Here is a 19,971-nt window from a genome sequence, read left to right as displayed (position 1 = left end):
GCACTGGGTTACTCCATTAGCATTGGGTTACTCTGAATGATTAACAACTCCAGTTTTATTAGTATTTATTTGCTGGCTAAGTGTGGTTAAGTAGATTCAGAAAGCCTTCCAAACACAAAGTTAGCTACAAAAAGGAAAAAACTAAACAAAACATCTCAGATATAGTATATAGAACCCTGTATGCTAAATACATTTTTTGGGCTAAGACTTCCTTTTGGTATGTATTGCACAGTGTTCTTTCCACTAAAGTGAACCAGACAGCTTGAAGCTGCAACCCTTGAGGTTTTGTCTTTTAAAAAATTGCATGAGATCGAAAAGGCTTTGAAAATAACACAGCTGCAAATTTGCCCCAAAAATGAAGGTCTCATTTTTTTAGGGGCCACGTGTGCGTGTAATTAAACCATAATGACTATGACTAAGAATACAGAGCTGCCACAGATTTCTAATACACATTAGAAGTAACATGTTTTGTGCAAAATGTGAATTTGTAACAGACGTAGTGGATTGGGACACTATGGCTGGGATGAAATACAAATTTGGACCCACCCAGCAATAGAAATCTACAATGGTAGCTTTAGGTTTTGCAAAATGCTGCTTCATTCTACTTTTCTAGTTAACCATGGCTAGAATCATGACTAGGACTAGAACCGTGCCGAGGGAAAACGGTGGTGTTGGCTAAGCCTGTTCCTGAACAGCCACAATGCTGCAGGTTTTACAGATCTCTCTCCACCCTAAATTACTGTATACCTTGGAACACATGGTAATACAGCCCAATAATTTAATCAGTTAAGTAGTTAACAGTTAGAATAAAAAATAACCACACAAAAAAAAATCTATGGGATTGGTGTGATTTACTATAGGTGCAAAAACAATTGCAGTGGCCTCAGCTGCTCCTTCTGAGGTGCTTGGTTGCCCCCTGCTGAACTCAGAGGGCACAGCACCCAGGCCTCCTTTATTTTCTACCAAGAAAATCAACTGACTGTCTGTGAATGGGCTACCTCTCACACACACACAAACCAAAACCAATCACCAACATTAAACAGCACCACAAATTAGTTAACCACATTACAGCAAATACACAATAAAACGTGGGTTTGTTCTGCAATGCTCAAGCCACACTGTCCCCGGTCTTTCTGCTGCCTAGCCCTCTCATGTTGCTCAGATAGGTTGCCCTTTAGCCACACAAACACAAAATTATTTTACAAGGACGTCTGCTTGCTGACCAAGACAATCTGAAGTTGATTTGAGACATTTGGCTTAACCAGAAGCCTTGCAGTGGTACAAAGCAACAAAATCAAGCAGTCACACAAAATTCTATCTGGACGGCTGAAATATATGCATTTTTAAATCCAGCAGTTTTAATCCTTGGCCTTGAAACCAAGTGGTGGTTGTGGTGGTTGGGGATAGGGGGAATCGAGTGACCCTATTGGACGGCTCTGGCAAAAGAGTGCTCATTGGTCAGTCTTGGAACAATCACTTCATTTGGTAAGATATCTAGCCAATGGAATACATTCCTCTAAAACACAACACAGCTTCATCTATAAATACGTTTGAAAAGAGTCTTTGGGAAATGCATTTACACAGGGAGGGCTCTATCTGTATGCTTTTATATCCCCCCAACAGTTTCTGTAGACCTTCAACCCTACATTAGAACAGTGCAGGTGGGTGTCATGGTACCACTAGCAGGTGTGTGTGGAAATGTACTCTGTAGTGTCTTTTCCCTGTGTCAATGCATCTCCCATCTCTTCTTTCAGAAGAGCATATCCCACTGAGGTTTCCCTGGTTAAACAGTATGAAGGGCCTTTGGGATCAGTGCAGTTTAGTGGGCACAAAAATACTTAAATGAAAGAGAGCATGCGGTGAGATGAACACCTTGACAGCCAATGTGAGTCAGCCGGTCTATGAGTCTGCAAGCTTGCATGTCTGTACGTCTGTCATAGGGAATGCAATCCCGGGCGCTTTTTTCAATCTTGGGATTTCAGGATTGTCTTTTTTTTTTTTTTTAATCCCAGGATCCTGCGATTAAAAAGAGCTTCCCAGCTAACACACGTTATTACATTAGCTGGGTCATTTTCAAATGTAGTGATAATTATAATGCCACCAACAGAATCAACGAAAATAACAAAACTAATAGCCTATTGTTTTCTTAAATACGTTAACGTTTTTATTTATGCATCACGTCATGGATCGCATTGAATGTTAAATAGATTGTTGTACTACTAAGTAGCCTTTATTAGACAAACTATAATGTAGGCTATATACTACACTAATATCTATAACAGCCATTATGTACTAGAATAAGCCAGGCATTGTATGTAACAATCGAGAAAACATAGTTAAGGCATGAATTTAGACAAATGCACATTTGCACACAAAACAGCCACAAGCCATTGAAATGTAAGCTTTTTGGTGCATTTGGAAGGATAAGCAGATCCTAGAACAGGGGTTCCCAATTAGCAGCCCAGATTTGGACCCTGAAGCTATTTTCTGCTAAACCCCACATGCTGCCAGTCACACACCCTTGGCAGTAATGAAGAGGAAACCTGTGTTTCTGGACCTCAGGGGGAGGAGTGAAGTAGGTAAGCTGACCTTTGCTTTGAGTAATGTTGGGACCCCTTTTACTGGAATAGGATTTTTGTGCCCACTAAACAACTCTACAGGGGCAGTACAATTGAGTCATACTACTGCCCACAGCTTCCCTCACCCATCACCCCACACTGGTCACTCCCTAGAACAGGTAGTTCATTTGGTTTCCACTAAACTGTGCTTAGGGGTGGTCAAGCAGCACTTTATAGTCATACTACTTTCCACCCAGTTCCCCCACCCCCCCAGGCCCAGACCTGTCCTACAGCCCCTTGTTGAAGTAGACCTTCTGGGTGTGTGGGCTGCTCTCTCTGATCTGAGCCTGCAGCTCCGGCTCCAGACTGGTCACCTTCATTGAACTGGAAGTGAAAACGGAGACATTTAACGCAGAGCACAGGCAGCAAAATGCACAGAGCCCCATGCAGTCGGAGTCTGCTACTGCAAAGGTCTTCTTCCACGCAATACAAGTCAACCATAGCCTCTGTTCCAGTCTCTGACAAACAAATACCATCATGTAACCACCAGGAAGACAGCAGGATTGGGAAATATGCAGGAGTCAAAGGTGGGCCTACCTTTTCTGTGGGAACAGGGCACAGCAGAGTGGAGTGGCGAAAACCAGGCTGCAAGACAAGAGCAGACACATGGAACAACTCAGTGCACAAAGACTCTGAGCCACAAAACTTCTCTTCACAGGACTGCTGTAGGCATCTAGGGACCACATCAGTGTTAACCTATGGGTTACTACCGTTCCAATGCACATAAAACTGAATGAGCTGTGGTCTGATTTACTGCGGTAAATTTTGGAATTTCCATCTGCATCCCACCTGGGGCCCATTATAATAATTTACAATCAATTCGGTCATTTTCTGGCTTGAGAATCCAGTGGACTCAGAAACCACTGGGGTGGCTGTCAAAAATACAAATAAGTCTAATTTAACGAACAACGTGTATGAAACGAATTAAGTTGCCGAATAGCATGGCTTGCAACAAAGGCTGTGAATACTTCGTACTGCTGTATATTAATAAACAATCCATACTCGTTAAACCAGTGAGTGTCTCTGACTGAAGCACAGAACATCGCAGTCAAATCACATGGGGAGGTCTGCATTGAAGGCGTACTCACCAGAGACCCACAAGTCCGACCTGAACAGGAGCATTGAGCACTGGGAATCGCTGAAATGAGAGAGACCAAGAAAAATACAAAATGATTATGACCTATCTGCCTATTTCAAACAAGAACACAATTCCTGAGCTATCTAAGAACAGCAGCACTGCAGTACACAGCAAATCACCCAGGAAAAAAGTACGAATAAAAATACAGTTTCTATAAAATTAACATAGTACATAAAATAGTAAATATACTTATTGATAGGAATTGTCCCACACTGTGCAGTTTTGTCCAGCTACAGGAAAAATTGTTGTGAACTGCTTTATTGAGCGACACTAGAGCAATGCCGACCTTAACTTTTTAAGTGTAAACACAGCTTTGTAGGGACATCTACTTCTACTGTGGTGCTTCTAATAAATACTGATGCTCCTTCTTCTTCTATAGCTGGTTGTAAACTAATAGTCTTTGTTTTATGGGCAAGCACTCAACCTAAGCCATCCACTTACCTTCATAAAGGCCCTCTTCTCCAGTGCATTCATGATAACAGGAGGAATAGCTGGGGGGGGGAGGAGAGAGAGGAGAATACATTATGTTTAGCTCAGCCACTCACTGCTTTTCCTCCGGTTAGCTCGATGCATTGCCAATACTGTCCAATACATTGACTGGCACCATGTTCTAGTCTAGAGCAGGGGGGGCCACCAGGTCTCTTTAAATCATCAACCACTGGATACCTTGAACACAGGAACATTTTGCTTAATTAAAACCCACAATTGGCTCAATTAAGCAGTTAACGATATGGACAAAACCAAAACCGGCAGTGCAATCCTATAACTATAACATGCCTTCTGTGTGAACATTTGCTACTCAGGAGTCCACATACTGTAGTGGTTGTATGTGTTCCCTTTTGTGCTTTGCATGCCTATCATCCTGTCAAGTGAGTGGGCTCATATCAATATAGCACAACGCTGAATTGCAGGCGTGCCCTTCCACCAAGCTCCTACTGTGCTTATTTGCTGTGCGGTCTGGCTCACATAGCGCCATCTGTGGCCCTGCCTCCCTTATCACCAGCAGCAGGGCCTCCGATATCGAGGACAGGGTAGGACCTTGAGATGATAACATGGCAGCAAGGTCACCCCATAGACTCTCAGAAGGGCCCTGCTGGAGCTCAAAAGCTTCAGGGGTTGACAGCAGACTAAAGAGCATGTTGATACTTGGCAGACATTGCTACCAAAGCTTGCTGCCACTAATTCAATAATGTCAATAATAATCTGCAGTCTTGCCTTGTTGCACTTTATTAAACTATGCAATTTCAAGCCATTTCATTTTGTCACGTAGGTATAAAGTAGGCATAGTATTACATTTGTTGATTGTGTTATTCTCTGTGATTCTAGTGAAAACAGAGAGGAGGGCTTGTAATTTTTACAGATCAATATCAGATACCTCTCAGGGATACTACAGGCCATCTTGCTCCATATGCCACAAGAGGCAAAGTCGGCGTCCAACAATTGGGACTCGGTATGTTAAACTCAGCTCTGCAGCCCCAAGTCCTGGAGAGACCCCATGCCTCGGGTTTTAGAAGGCCAACTGGCGGGGGACTGAGGGACTGATTTAGGGCAAGCGCTTTCAACTGGAATGAAAAGCAGAGGAACCTGTAGCCATACAGACAGACAGTGGGACAGGCATCTCTTACCCATGGCCGGTACCGCCATGCCGATCCGGGACACCACCACCTGTGCGATGGCCTGGCGGGCAGCAGTGGTGGACTCTCCCAGTCGCCTGCCTTCCTCGTCCATCACTGGGATGCCCAGCTTCAGCTCCCTGAGGAAGACACGGGTTCAAACAGCCTTCCTCATAATGAAGAAGATGGATACTTAAAATATACCCAACTCGTACTTATTGAGTGATACGATTTCTAATTTTGAGTACACAACATATAAATTAACCTCTCAGTTCTCAGACCCACTGTATTCCCACTTTTCTGTGGAAGCATCTATAGAGTCCAGGGTGATCTCCCTACTAAGACCATCAAGTATCTGCTTAAGAATGAGCTGCATGCGCTTCACTGTAAATACCAGTGGCAGGCAACCTTTAACCTATTCTGACTAATCCTTATTAATGGTCTCTTTTGCAGGACGGTTAATTAAATAATTGACGGTTAATAAAGACTGAATTCTCCAGGCCAAGGTCGTTGCCTTCGAATGGTATGAACCTTACTGGAACACTGGGTCCCATTAAGAAAGTGCTGGATGAAATCAGCTACTGAGAAAACAAAAAAGCACAATGGGTTGAATGAAGATCCTTTGCTTTTTGTTGTTCTGCTCTTCTGCGCTCAATCTTCCAGATCAGAGACTTGTAGTGTACAAAAGCCTGTTTCTCCTCCAGCAAGCCAACCAGCCCCAACCCCAGCCCTCACCTCTGCCTCATGAAGGGGATGTTGATGCAGTTGGCTGCAGCCACGGCGGCAAAGGGGACAAAGCGGCCAATTATAGGCGGCAGGTGCTAGAGACAGACAAGGGAGAGAGCAAAGATTTCCAGCACTGTATTTCCACACAGAAGCAAGAGAAAAGAGTGATCGTAATCCCACTGAAAGGCATTGTCACTGTATAAATCATCATTACCACCCCAAGAACCCTAACACACCTGTCCCATACTCATCTCAATAATCACCAGCAGTTTAAAAGCTGGACACAACTGACAAGGTCCACATTAAGAGCTCAGTTGAGTGAAATCTCTCAGACCTGTGTACTGGAATTGCCCACAGCTGCAACAGTTTGCTCCCCCCCACAAATTGTGCAGAGGAGATACGCCATGGAAGGCTAAAAGTGTTTTTTTTTTTACAGGAATGAAAGCAGGCAGTGAGAGGACACTGGTACCTTGGTGAGGGACTTCAGCCCCAGTGCTGTGATCACGGCTCCAGTCGTGGCGCTGATGTAGGCCGCCCCCAGCTGACTGCAGGACACAGGTGGGAACAGGTCAGTGCACTTCATCAGGCCATCCCAGCCAACACATTACGTTCTGGCAACGTTGTATGAAGCTGTAGTTGGTTTGCATTTTGGTACTGACAAATGACATGAGATGCTGTAGCAAAGTTTTGCCCCTGACTGCACGGTATGGGTAATGTTACAGTAATGTTGTGTGCACGTTTCCTAGGTTTATCACTGGAAATCTGGCATGCGTATATAGTTTGTGTTGCATGCAGTTGACTTAAAAATACTTGTCATTCTCCATATTCTGTTACTAGTGTACATTATTTCTCTTGAAAGTAGTTGTTAGCATTGTTTTGACTGGAGGTGACAAATTTCTCTCGCCACGTTATTCTAACAGTAAATCTTGCAACAATCACTTAGCTAGGCTAGGTTCTTTACTAAGCTTGTTTTTCAAAACAAAAGTTGAGTGGCACTAAATAAAATTGGAGGCACCAAGAAATTAGTAAACCATAATAGAATTATCACAGAAGCTTAGCAACTCTTCCGCTACATTATACCACGTGGTCATGACAAACATGGGAATTCTCCTGCTTGGGCTGATGAGGGAGGGAGACAAGCAGACAAATGTGCATGCAAACGCCCTCCCCTCTTTTTCGCATTACTCAACAGTGAGGAAACATGAACGTTAACCATAGCCCAGGTGGTCCCGGCATGCAGGTGATGGATTAATATTGAACAGTTCTATATACCACAGCAAGGATGTTGTAGATCAACCCCCGAGAGAGGGAGACACGGCCTCCCCTAAAACAAAGCAGCTAGAAGTTTCAACTGATCTTAGCCGCCTACTTCACAGTGATGGGAGCGTCTCCACTGCGATTGGTGTAATTGACAACGGCATTAAAAGACTGATTGATCCACTGCCAGAAGACCACTGCTGGAGTTGTCCTAAAGAAGGGGGGGAGAGGGAGAGAGAGAGAGGGTTGTAAGCCTGGCCATCATCCATTTGCCCATTCACTAGGAATCATGTCCATGAGTGTCATGTTACAGTCAGGAGCACCACTCTTCAGTGTGAAACAGTGTGTACACCACAAACAAGTTTATATTTTGCACAGTGGATGCTACAGTACTGCTTTTTCTTGGTACATACTGAATGTAAATAATCAACTAACCTCAGTGAATACCTAGTAGTTTCTTATTGCAACCATTCATTTTGCACTTGAATAATCAGATTTCCGAGGCAAGTAGAAGATTTTCTTGCTTATTTGACCCAGTCTTAGGATCGGTAACAGTCTAAAGTCAAGCTGCAGTCTCGATGGCAACATCAGAGCAAGTTGTGTGTAAAGACAGAGCCTTGTTGCCGTGCACTCACCTGTAAAAGGTGAGCATGCAGCCGGTGATGGTCATGTTCATTGGCACCTGGGCCGCCATCCGTCCGATCAGAATCATCTTCTCGCCGGTGTCGGGGTGGAAAGCCGAGTCGTAGACATACTTGGCCCTCCACAGCTCATCCTCCGTCAGGCCTGGCTTCACAATCCCCAGCCTGCACACGAAGGCAATGACAGTCACAGATTGGAGTCTTCTCATCATCTACCCTCCCCCCTTTTCACATCGATTTGGAAGTGCCAGTTCGTCAACTGCTAGTGAGTGCTCAGCCCTGTCTCCTGTGCTTCGGCATTAGGGATGATACAGAGGACCTATCCTGGAAGACACACTGGCAAAGCCATCTGTTATTTTTTATAATTCCAATGGCACTGCTATTGCGCCACATTGGAAAATGTTGCTGCCACTCAAAACAGCTAACAATCTAAATCTGCAGTGACAGGTGCCCTAGAAGCCACAGGGAGTAGCAAGTTTGTGAAGAATACAATATTTACTCAGCTGAAATCAATGGCCCTTTTTGGCATTGCTAAAAATAAAAAAATAAAGTACTTCACACGACTTCACTGGTGCTGAATCCCAGGGAAGGCGTGAACGGACTCACCTGTAATTCTCCACTGTCCTGCGCGCGTCCTCCAGCGCCTCGCTGGACAGCAGCACATTGCGGGGGTCCGTGACCATGAAGAAGTGCATGGCTCGGCCCATGAAGGTGCCCTGGTCCCATCGCGGTTCCTTGATGTTGATGTTGAGTGGAAGGGCGCTGGCCATCCTGCTCGCTTCGGGCTGCTTTCTGAGACACACAAACAAGCCAAGTGGTCAGCTTCACTGACTGACTGAACCGCCCCATGTTCTGTCCTTTAGATGACATATCATGCTCATGTTGTGTTGTATGTGAGTGTTTCAGCAACACAGATGATGCAACCCCCCATGCACACCCCCCACCTAGATTATCTCTATAAGTCGCTTAGGATAATGACAAAACCATTTATGAATAGACACCCACAACTGGGCACAGATTTTTGAGTTCAACTCTGAATGACCCTAATGTGTTAACAGGGCTCTGTAGCACTGTATTATGTAGGTCTCTGTTTCTTTAAGGATGACATGTTTTAGTAAAAGGCTTCTGGGAAGAGAGGAATGCTTTGTGTGACTCACCATTAACTAAAAATGCCAAAACCCAGAAAAAAACATACACACACGCATACAAGGCTTTACACATACATGCAGAAATGATTAAATGAGATAATGTCATCACTAAGCCCAGTCCTGACTACTAAGCCCTTTTTACTTTTTATAGCAGAGGCATTACAGGCTACAAGAGAAATTACGTCCTCCCTATAATGCTCCACTTTCCAAATGAAAATGCCTGGTAAACTAAAGGAAGTGACTCCACCCAGACTTCTGTGCCTGGGCAGCTGTGCGCCTACTTGTTCAAATCGAAAGTACAGTTACCTATTAAACAGTGGATTTTTTAGATGGGACTGCAGTGTTTTCCAACCAGTCTAGCAGTCTCTAGTACTACAATGATATCAGCTTGGTAATTGCATTGAACTCTGGCCAATGTTGACATACATATGATAACGGGCCGCTACAGATTGGAAGGGGATGATGCATTATAGCTTCGAATCATTTTAAACTGATTTATAATCGTCCCGATGTATTTTTAACGACACATGCATTAAACACACAAAACGGATTTTAATGTAAAGAAACTACAGGGATGCAATAGGTACAAGCAGAACAAGCTGTAAATCACCGTGAGTTCCTGGCACCTTGTTAATGCAACCTCCTACGCACTGTCTGGATAAGATTTTAGTTACAATATTAACGTTATTTTGTATTGAACAATCTTACAGTTAAATGAGTTCAGGCGCACAGGTATGCTACACATGCGAGATGTTTATAGGGAAACTAAGATCCGTTCATTCATTATAAGCACGCTCAACAACAGTGATCCAGCGCCCATCGATTAATAAGTAGCTACCACGCAGTTTCCTTTGATTCATGAAAGCCAGAAGAAACACAGACACACACTGACCCTGAGTTTCCGTATCTAACGCGGTGACAGCTCGGTCGCTCCGTCCACAGCCTCGGGAAACCTTGACCTCTCAATGATATCACCGGCGCCCTGCAAACCCAGCTGTAACAGTCAACCTAGCTTGACAGCCCGCAGCCAGTCCACTGTCACAGCCGCGGCCGGGCGGCGCAGGCGGAGCCCCGGGCAGCCACTGGGCAGCGGCGGAGTCAGGGCGTGTGCTGCTCGCTGCTCCGCGATTGGTCTGTCAATGTTTGACGTGCTCATGGTTCCGCAGATGTCCGCAGTTCTGCGCAGAGCTGCAGGATTCCAGCGATCCCATTGGTGGATCAGCGCAGCACTGCGGACATCTGCGCTACTGTACTTCTTTCATATTACGATGAGGAGTTGAGTGCAGCTTCTTGATCGACCGAATCGCTCGGAAACCGAAGCCTGCACAGCCCTGAAAATAATTGCTCCGTGAACAGCAACTATTTCATTTCCTGTCAATATCCCGGAAGTGGAATTTCTTCAACTTCCGGGAAGGCGTAAGCGCCTCAAGCGGTGTGTGTGCATAACGGTTTCATGTTTTGAATAAATGTACCGTGGAATCTGACGTTCAGGAGCATTTAAATCTCTCCTTATAGTCTCATTATCATAACATTATTATTAGTAGTATAATTCATTCTACATGGAAGCCCACTGTAATAATCAGGTACATGTTTTAAAAAAATCTACAACATGTAATTATTAGTAGCTTTTTATTATTATGGTATATTTTGGGTAAATCTTAGTGTAAATCTAAATCTGTATCATGTAACTATAATTAAGTGCAGTAAAAAGAAAATGGGTACATTGCCTAAAAAATAATTACAGTATGTGGTACATATGATATTCTAGAAAGGTATTGTTATTCCAGAATTAAATTATTGTTCTAAACAAAGAACGTTCTTAAGAACAGTAACAGAACCAGGACAGGTGAAGATAACTCTAAACGAAAAATCAACATGTAAGTAACAACGTAAAACTACATACATTATTGTAACATGTTTAGATGTACACAGCTGTTTAACTGTCATACTGGGAGTATGTGGTAGCTTCGAATACAAAACACGTTATTCATTACAAAATGATTTGTTCTTAGAAATTAAAGAGAATCATTGTGTTTTATTGTAGTGCCGCGATATTTACTTATTTATGTACTGTATTTTTAATTATTTTTAAAAAAAGATGTGTGTATTGAATGTAGGCAAGTGAAAGATAATCTGTACCTATTTTTATGAATTCAGATTTATTAAAATCAATATAATTACTTTGTAATTCTGATTCTATAATTTATCTAATTTGTTCAGGGGTGATAACAAGCAGGTTCACTCCAAACACTGCTTTGCAAAACACACGGACTAGAGTTCACAACTACAACTGAACTACTCCTGTAATCTCCTGGATCCCTTCTAGACACCACACTTCTTCATTCACAAATGAGCCCCTTTATTTTAGGGTAAGCAACATGCATTATTAATATCATAACATGTTAGATCATTGACTTTAGCCTGAATTGACAGAAGAGTAGTATATGAATACACTGGAACCATGGTGAATTAAACAGTGTATTAATTAATATAATACAATAAACTACCAAAAATAAGTCAAAAAGTAAAAAGTCATTTTCAGTTTCTTTTTTTAATTTTTATTCTCCATGAAGATGTAGTTCCCTACGAAATCAACCCAATCATTCCATAATAATTAATTATTCTCAAATAGAGCTATTCAAGTAATCTGGTGAAGTCATCCTGTATTGTTTCATATCGCAATATATATCGCAGAAAAACAAAATGTGGCAATGTCATTTATTTCCAATATCGTGCAGCCCTAATACACATATGTTTTATTATTATTATTGTTGTTGTTATTATTATTACTGGATAAATAACTGTTGATTGGGTCTTTCAGCTGGTATTGTGGTTAAAGAGCAGCGCTGTGATCTTCTAGGCGTTCTAGGTTCGATTCTTGTTCTGCAGATCTTAATTATTATGCATAGATTTTGTAATATATATTTCCTGGAGTTAAATGGTATCAGAGTAGAACGAACACTTATAAGGCGATTAATAAGACCTTTACACAGCTTAATTAGAATTGTATTGCTCTTATATTTTGTAAGTAAACATACGATGTGTAAAAGCCTTATTAATCGCCTTATGAGTGTTCGGAAATACTTAATTATTTATACAAAAAAATATATTTAAGACATAATATCTGAACATCAAGAACAGAACCCAGAACACTAAGAAAGCAGCGCTGCTCCTTAACCACTATGCCAACTGAGAGTTACAAATGAGTGAATCATTGGAGTTGTAATAGCGAAATTCATTTGAGACGAATTGTCCTGACCCCTCCCAAGAGGGTACCGCTAATATGCAACTTAGTAAACTTAGTAAGCAACTCCGTACTAACTCTGCAAGTTACGCTTGGTATTCATCCGTTGCTGATAATTTGAGGAGACATTTTGCACCTGAGACCTTGAACAGCAGGGCTCCCCGCCCGCCCTCCAGCACCGCGGGTCCGGCGCTCCTCCCTGGGTCCGGCCTCCAACCTCCGCTCTGACAGTTTTTAAAACCTCGCCGCTCGCCTGACAGTAGCGCATCCATCACACATTATCCCCCTCTCCTCTCCTCTCCTCTCCTCTAGTGATAAAAGGCGCCGGTTTTTACAATTCATCGCTCACATATTAGACCCCACCTATGAAAACCCCATTTGAAACCCAGGTTTCGGGGAACCGCCCGAAAAACGGCGATTCCCCAAAACCTGCCGGCGTGGCAGAGAACGGCCGCCAGCGAAACTCACCCCGTCAGAGGCCGCATCTCGCCCAGGACTGGATGTGGGCTCTGCTGGAGAGGCTCAGGGGCCACAGGGACCAGGGACTGCAGGGCGAGTCCGCGCTGAGCCGCCACGCCAGCGGGGCCACGGCGCGTCTCTGCCCGAGTCCAGCTCGTCCGCAGCGGCGCATGCGCGGCGCAGTGAGGCCTCCACGCAGGACAGAAACACGGCGGGCGCTGTGTGAATATGACCCTGTTAATATGACTGTGTGAATATGACCCTGTTAATATGACACTGTGTTAATATGACTGTGTGAATATGACCCTGTTAATATGACCCTGTTAATATGACACTGTGTTCATATTAAACATCAGCCAGCGCCACTGAGCCCCGTCAGTCTGCGTGTGGAAAGCGATTGTATCGGCTACGCGGACAACAGCATGTCTCACGGTAAGTGCGCTCCTCTGGTTGTTATTTTGCCAATTTGCTTTATATTTAAACGTAACTTTTCCAACTTAATACAAGTAGGTTGTTTTTAATGAGATTTCTGTTGGATTTTGTTTCTGTCTCGGCTAATAAAGAGTTTTCCCACGTTTGCTTTGGGTTTGTCCCACTGTGCTTTGTGTGTAAATACCGTCAATCACTTGAATCATTTTCTTATTTCACAAGGGCTTCCAGTTCAAGCCAATACCTCCCAAAATATAGTACACGTTATTAGTTTTGCATTTTTATTGTTCAGATTGATTTTATAGCACCTACATCCAAAGGACTTTTCAAAAAGATGAAAGGGAGTGGCCTAATGGGGTGGAATTTAGCCTGGACACTGGGATTGGTTTCCCTACTCTTTTTGAAAAGTGGCAACCTCCTTGAGGTCACAAATGAAGAAGATAAAAACATAGGTGGACTTTTACAAACAACAAGAAGTTCTGATTTTATGAATTACTTTTTGAAGTGTAAAGTGGCATGGTTGTCAAAAATAGAAACCAAATGATTAATGTAGGCAGATACTTCGGGGGTTATTCATTATAAAACTACAAAAAAAAAATCTCTACTGTAAAATATTAGCTCCCATTCCCAATCAGAAGTACTGTTTCATCCCAGTATCCCCCAGATCCGTGAGCAGCAGGGGGCTTGAATGCCTTGCTCCTATTGGTCAATCATAGCGGCGCAAGGGCTTTTGGGGCATGAAGTCCTTTAGGGGCGAATTATGCATACAAAATCCATACAAAATAAAAATGAACCAGTTACTGTTGAACTACCCCTTATGATACATTCACGACATTTGGGAAGGATGGTAAATAAAAAGCTCCTGACTTGCTCGCTTCAGGTAAAATACTACTGAACTCGGACTTTGGAGTACCTGTTTCTCCCACTGACGTCACGAACATACAGGACACATGCATGGGATCAAGGTACTATGTTGTAACTGTTAAAAATCTGATGATAATTATTACGAGCACAACAAAGTCTGCTTAGAACCGCCATCTTGGTGTCTGAACGGTTCAGCCGAGGGCATCGTGTGAACAGTTGTTCCCACATTACATGAATGCAGGATTAGTAATGCGTTTATAATGTTTATAATATTTTTATTGCATTACTCTTGTTTACTCTTTATACCTCTTACACAAATATATATCATCACTATCAACTATCAACAGCCTATACGTTTTCTCTTGCTTCTATCTACAGCTTCTCTTTTCCATGTCATGCCTGCAAAGTGTGTGTTTTCATATTCCTATCTTCTAGGTGGTCGTCTTCTAGGTCTTTTTTCATCTCTTGGGATCCATTCAATAACTTCCTTTGTCCATCTTTGTAAGGAGGCATGACACGGCAGGCCCAGATATCCAGAGTAACTTGCTTGCTCCACACTGAATTGTTAGTTTGTTTGGAAGGTTATCTCCACATGTATGGTTTGCAAGCTGTAACTGGGGATAAATGAGTCTTTAACAGGTTTTTTCCATCTTTACTGGTAAATTGCTGCTCAAGTCATTGATTTTGTGATAGATTAGTGTGTGAATAAAAACTATAGGTTAGTCTCTTTGCAGTGATCGCTTAAATATAAGAGTTTCAATGAACCCATGATTGTGTTTGTGTCGTGCCTGTTCCCCCAGTCTTTAAAAATGCTTTCTCTAAAGACAGCGATGTCATTTCCTCTACATTAAATTCTTAATATTGAGATACCTTACTTATGAAAGAAAAGAAAAGAAAAGATGGCCAAGAAAGGCACTGGTTCATGCCCATTTAAAGTGATGCAGCTTGGTTGATTTGAAGGGTTTCCTTCATGTTTCACTCATTTTAATATATATATATATATATATATATATATATATATATATATATAGGCAAAATTGCAAAACTGTCTGTATTTCTGTTTTTTTTTTTTTTTTTCAATGTCATTTTTTATTGTTAAAGTTATACATTTCTTATGACATTAGTAAACTAATACAAACAATTCAAAATCTTAAATCTCATGTACCCATTTTAGGTCTTCAACTTATTTATTTGTAATGACTTCAATCAGATTCCAACTAAGCAGTTTCTATATGCTTACTACTATTTCTATATGGATTCTATATAGTTATTTATAATAACACATATGATTAAGTTTGAATAAAGCAATACATTAAAAATACACGTTTCTTTATCTTTGTTAAAATGAAACTCTAGCCTGTCTGTCTTTAGCCTGTATTTTACTGGCCAGTTAAATAGAGATTCAACATTGTACATATGGAACATAGCCCAAATGCCCACCAGTATAAAAATTGCAGACAGGATATAAAATATGAGCTGTATAACACAATAGATCAGTAGTTTTAATTAAACACAAAGGCAAACAAGTAATACAAATGACACCATGCTTCTTGAGACATCATGCCCCTCTCAAACTAACACTCGCTCTTGAATTCAGTTACTTCAGAATTTAATTTAAGGGACAAGCCAGACAGTAAGTTTCAGTAAGTGTAAGTTTCATATTATAGCCTTGTATACTAATGTGAAACAATGTTTCATTATCCTTAAAGCCTGAGAAAATCAATCAGTCAATCAATTTGCATTACACAGGCAATAACGAGTGTTGTATTTTGAATTATGTACTTCAGTGCTCTACGATATATAGAATCGGGTTCAATCAGGATTAATGGCAGGGCAATTTTCAAAAACCTATGTAGATTGGGCTGAAAAACAAAACTTAAATTTTACATTTTTAGAAACATTTTCATGTTTAGGGCACTTTAAAGTTTGGCATTCAAATATTGGCACCTCAGTTTTTTATTTATTTATATAACCTTGTCTTATAAAGTTTACCCTCATTAAAATGTCATAACTGACACTTTTAATTGCATTTTATATCTGCTGCTGCTGCTGCATGAAAGTGTTACAAAACTTATTTCTGGAAAGATTCTCTTTATTCTCTATAATGTACAAAATATTTTGTGTGTGTGTGTATATATATATATATATATATATATATATATATATAAAACATTTATTTTTATTTCTGGTTTTATATCATAACCGACACCCATCAATCATTTTATTGTATAATTTTTTTTTTTAGATAGGTCTAAACCACATTTTACAAGATTAAAGTAAATAACTAATTGCTATAATGCATAGAAAGAAATAAAATGCTTGGATAGTAGTTAGATCTACATGAGGTTTATGAGCTGTAATATTAAACATACTGCAGGTGTGTCTAAGAACCTGCAGCTCAATATTCCTGAAATGAATTAAACTGCTTTTGAATGGGAGTCTTCTATGTTTAGGGCAGAATCAAAGATGGAAAGGGAAGTCCAAGAGACATCACAGACCAGCCTTCTGCTTATGCTATCAAGCTGGGCAGAGGAAAAGACCATGTTGACCATTATCATTCAGTGGCAGACTCTAGACCATTTTAGCTGGGGGGACATGGCCGGGGCAACTTGTGATTTAGGGGGGGGGCATCATCATCCCCGCGGTTAGCCGAATTAACGGGGGGTGCTGACGGTGTTTTTTTGTGGTGGGGGGGTGGGACGGGGGGCGGGTTGCTGACAGTGTTTTGTCCGCAGTGCAATCGGCGGGGGGGGGTGTGGGGGATAAACGGTGTTTTGGCCGCGGTACTAGCGGGGGTGGATCTGAAAATGTTTGGTCCGCGGTGCTGGTTGAGTGGGCAGTGGGGGGGGAAGCACTACAGTTGGGGGGGCAGGTGCCCCCCCTTGCCCCCCTGTAGATCCACCCCTGGTGGCAGATAACAAGATGCAGTACCTCTTTTCAATTAAATATATCAGCTGTAAGGGGTCCAGGATATGCATCTCCATCCTAACACACAATACACCAATGTCCTACAAGCTAATCAGCCAGCTCTTCAATGGGTGTGATTGTCTGTTGCTTCTTCTCCATTTCTGCTCTCTATCTATCTAACTGGTACTTCCTTTTACTTCTTTCTCTTTGTTTTGCTAAGTATGCACTATGTTTCATTGTCTCTTCTCTCTGTACTTTCTACACTTCTCTGCATTACTCGCTTTACATTTCATGACCTCTAAAATGATACAAGAAAGACTGATCTACCTAAAACCAACATACTACCCTTTTTATTTTAATGTATTTGTTTATCATGGGCAAAGCAGTATACATTGTTACAGGTTAAAAACACAGAACAGATGCACTGCATACAGGGTTTGTAGCCAAAGTTATTTTTCAACTGTCCATGGTCAGGCTATAGTTAAAGGCCTTAGACTTACTCTTAACCTCTACCATTCTATAATACTAATTTTCAGATATTACAGCTACATTTAACTTGGCCCAATATTACAATGAACATTAAAACTGGCTTTAGAAACTACACACAAATACAAACATTAAATACCAAACAACTGAACTAAGAATTTCAATAAAATACACTATAAAATAATAACTGACACGTTTTCTATCTCCTGAAAAGGGTCAGCTATGAGAAATTACACGTTCTTGTCCATTTTTGTTATTGTATTAAACTAAATTAGCATTGAGAAATAGTCAGTTTTTGGTCAAATATTTTCATACTCCTTTAATATTTGTTTCATTCTTTTCTTTGGGTGTTGGTTATCAGCTATAACAATGTGCCAAGATGCACTTCTAAGTTTAACATGAATATTTTTTAGAAAAGATGAAGCAGTCCTTACCTGTGTCTGTGGTGTTCACTGACACAAGGCCTTGATCTTTCACCTCATTCAGACAACTTGATTGAAATGCCATATTTTCACACAAAAAATCCTTAGGATGTCGATTATGAGATTTTATGTGGAAAATGTGGGGACACACATTAAGGGTTTAATAACAATAAAATAAAACATTTTATTTTTAGAAGCTTCAGATTAATAAAGTATTTTAAGTATTTTCTAGAATTAGAAGCAAAATCCTGCATTACTAAAGTTTAAATATCAAAAATGTATCGCTGAAAATCTAAATCCTAGTTTGGGGACAGGGGTCGGTTATGAGATCTGTGGTACAAAACTTCAAAAGGTAAAATATAAATAAATATATGATAATTGTTTTATTTTGCAGAATAGAGTAAAAACATATGTTTTAAAAAATATATAATTTGTAAATATCCTTAATATGTACTGTGAAATAAGACATCAAGACAGCAATCTACATTGTTATTTGAAAATTGCCCAGCAATGCATGATCTCAAGGTGAACATTTAGAAATGTGTAATAGAAGTGTGAGGAACACTTCAAATTTTCAGAGACAATTTGCAAAAAAGTGACGAGGAGGAGCTAAAGTTATAGTGAGAAACATCATAGAATTTATACAGAACATCTTGTAGAAATGTTACAGAATGGTGTTACTCTGACGTATATCAGAACTGACCAATGTGAGTGTACATGAGAGTGCAGCCAGTACTGTACAGGGGTTTTGATACATTATTTGGGGCGACATTGTGCTCCAAAGGCCCTTTGACTATCAGCGTGATTGGTGTCACGATCCTCATGGCTTTTTGAATGACTGTGTAAGCCATTTTTGTGAAATAAAAATTTTTTGTCAGTGGATAAGTAAAATAAAAGTAGTAATACATATGTGGCAAGTGTATGTTGTTACACTAGATTATTGAAATAATGATTTGCTAGTATTAATTTAAGGGTATTTTATTTTGAAATGATTTGTATTGTAAGAAATTACACGAGTAATCTAGGGTCATGTGATCATAAATATAATATGTTGTATATTTGTATTTCTGTGTTATTGTTTTTGTTTGATCCTTTTTATAAAATTGTTAATCTGTATAAAATGTTAAAGAAGCACCATTACGTAAGTTACGTCATGTGTAAGCGTGAGGGTAAAGTTGATGTATGTTCCGGGCGCTTGCTCTCTTTCGTGGGATTTCATGGCCGGTGAGAGGTGTGAAATGCATTTTGTTAACTTTTCTTTAATGAGAGACTAGTAATTCAAGTGGTGAAAGTTGTAAGAGTATGTTTAATCGAAGTATGAGTTTGGGTAATGGCCGCTGTTACATGTGCAGTATGTTAATGCGTCTCATTATAGAACGATGTATTTTTTGTTAAAATAGAGTACTGTTTAATTTGTGTTACGATTTGTACATTTGTAATTGTGTAGCGTTGTAATTGTTTATCTGGAATGATCCCAGTGATGTCTAAATGTATTCTCTGCTATATGAACATACAATGAGACATTATATATTGATCGACAGGCACGGCTACACCAGAAATTCTCCTTGTTAGAAGTGAAGTGTCTGATGGTGTCTGTTATGTTTTGGTACAGAAACTGAGAAGCCGAAAGTAAATCACACGACAACTGCAGCATCGTGTGGGTCCTCTTTTATTACCAAGAAAACACAACACAGAAGAGAAATCCATTACACATAGTAATAAAAAGTTTTGTATTTATAACTCATCCTTTCCTCTTAGTAATTTTATTTAAAAAAAAGTCAACTGCTGTAAAACCTGTATCTTTCTGTGCCTACCTCATTCTCTCTCTTTTCTCTATTTCTACCTCTGCCCCTATTTTCTGCAGCTGTTGTTTTGGGGTGTAAAAACGACAGCAACAAAACAATGTGCCACCTGAAATACCCGCTGCCAACTGCAGGACACCCCACCACACCACACCACACATTTCCATGGCTCCACTGTTTTCAGTAAACTGTATTTAAGGCAGGGCTACCTTCAAGT

The 19,971-nt window shown here is 40.8% G+C and overlaps 2 protein-coding genes across 2 annotated transcripts in view; one reads left to right on the top strand and one right to left on the bottom strand.

Annotated features, from left to right (window-relative positions):
- Positions 1 to 1,984: 1,984 nt before the first annotated feature.
- Positions 1,985 to 10,184, bottom strand: sfxn3 (sideroflexin 3). Its single transcript, XM_066693118.1, has 11 exons — positions 10,034 to 10,184; positions 8,600 to 8,785; positions 7,988 to 8,158; positions 7,465 to 7,563; positions 6,565 to 6,640; positions 6,105 to 6,190; positions 5,382 to 5,509; positions 4,198 to 4,247; positions 3,707 to 3,756; positions 3,156 to 3,203; positions 1,985 to 2,942 (listed from the first exon to the last, which is right to left on the bottom strand). Exons 2-11 carry the CDS (start codon positions 8,761 to 8,763, stop codon positions 2,846 to 2,848), a joined length of 969 nt encoding a protein of 322 aa, XP_066549215.1. The 5' UTR covers positions 8,764 to 8,785; positions 10,034 to 10,184; the 3' UTR covers positions 1,985 to 2,845.
- A 2,531-nt stretch (positions 10,185 to 12,715) lies between these two features.
- The window catches only part of LOC136716043 (PDZ domain-containing protein 7), a 32,657-nt gene continuing 25,401 nt past the window's right edge, over positions 12,716 to 19,971 (top strand). The window contains exon 1 of the mRNA XM_066693513.1: positions 12,716 to 13,276. The gene's annotated coding sequence lies outside the window, so the exon portion shown is untranslated. The remainder of the gene's footprint in view (positions 13,277 to 19,971) is intronic.

Source organism: Amia ocellicauda, chromosome 20 (genome assembly GCF_036373705.1).
Source record: "Amia ocellicauda isolate fAmiCal2 chromosome 20, fAmiCal2.hap1, whole genome shotgun sequence".
Lineage (NCBI taxonomy): Eukaryota > Metazoa > Chordata > Actinopteri > Amiiformes > Amiidae > Amia > Amia ocellicauda.
Note: the sequence above shows the minus strand (reverse complement) of the source record. Positions and strands in the feature narration are given on the sequence as shown.

Bases quoted from the DNA above. Each gene is read 5' to 3' on its own strand.
- sfxn3 (XM_066693118.1), bottom strand. From the start codon at position 8,763: ATGGCCAGCGCCCTTCCACTCAACATCAACATCAAGGAACCGCGATGG. The intron at 5,510-6,104 runs GTGAGGGCTGGG...TGTCTTCCTCAG, and splicing joins ATCCCCTTCATGAGGCAGAG to GGAGCTGAAGCTGGGCATCC. The intron at 4,248-5,381 runs GTAAGAGATGCC...TCCCCCCCCCAG, and splicing joins CATGGCGGTACCGGCCATGG to CTATTCCTCCTGTTATCATG.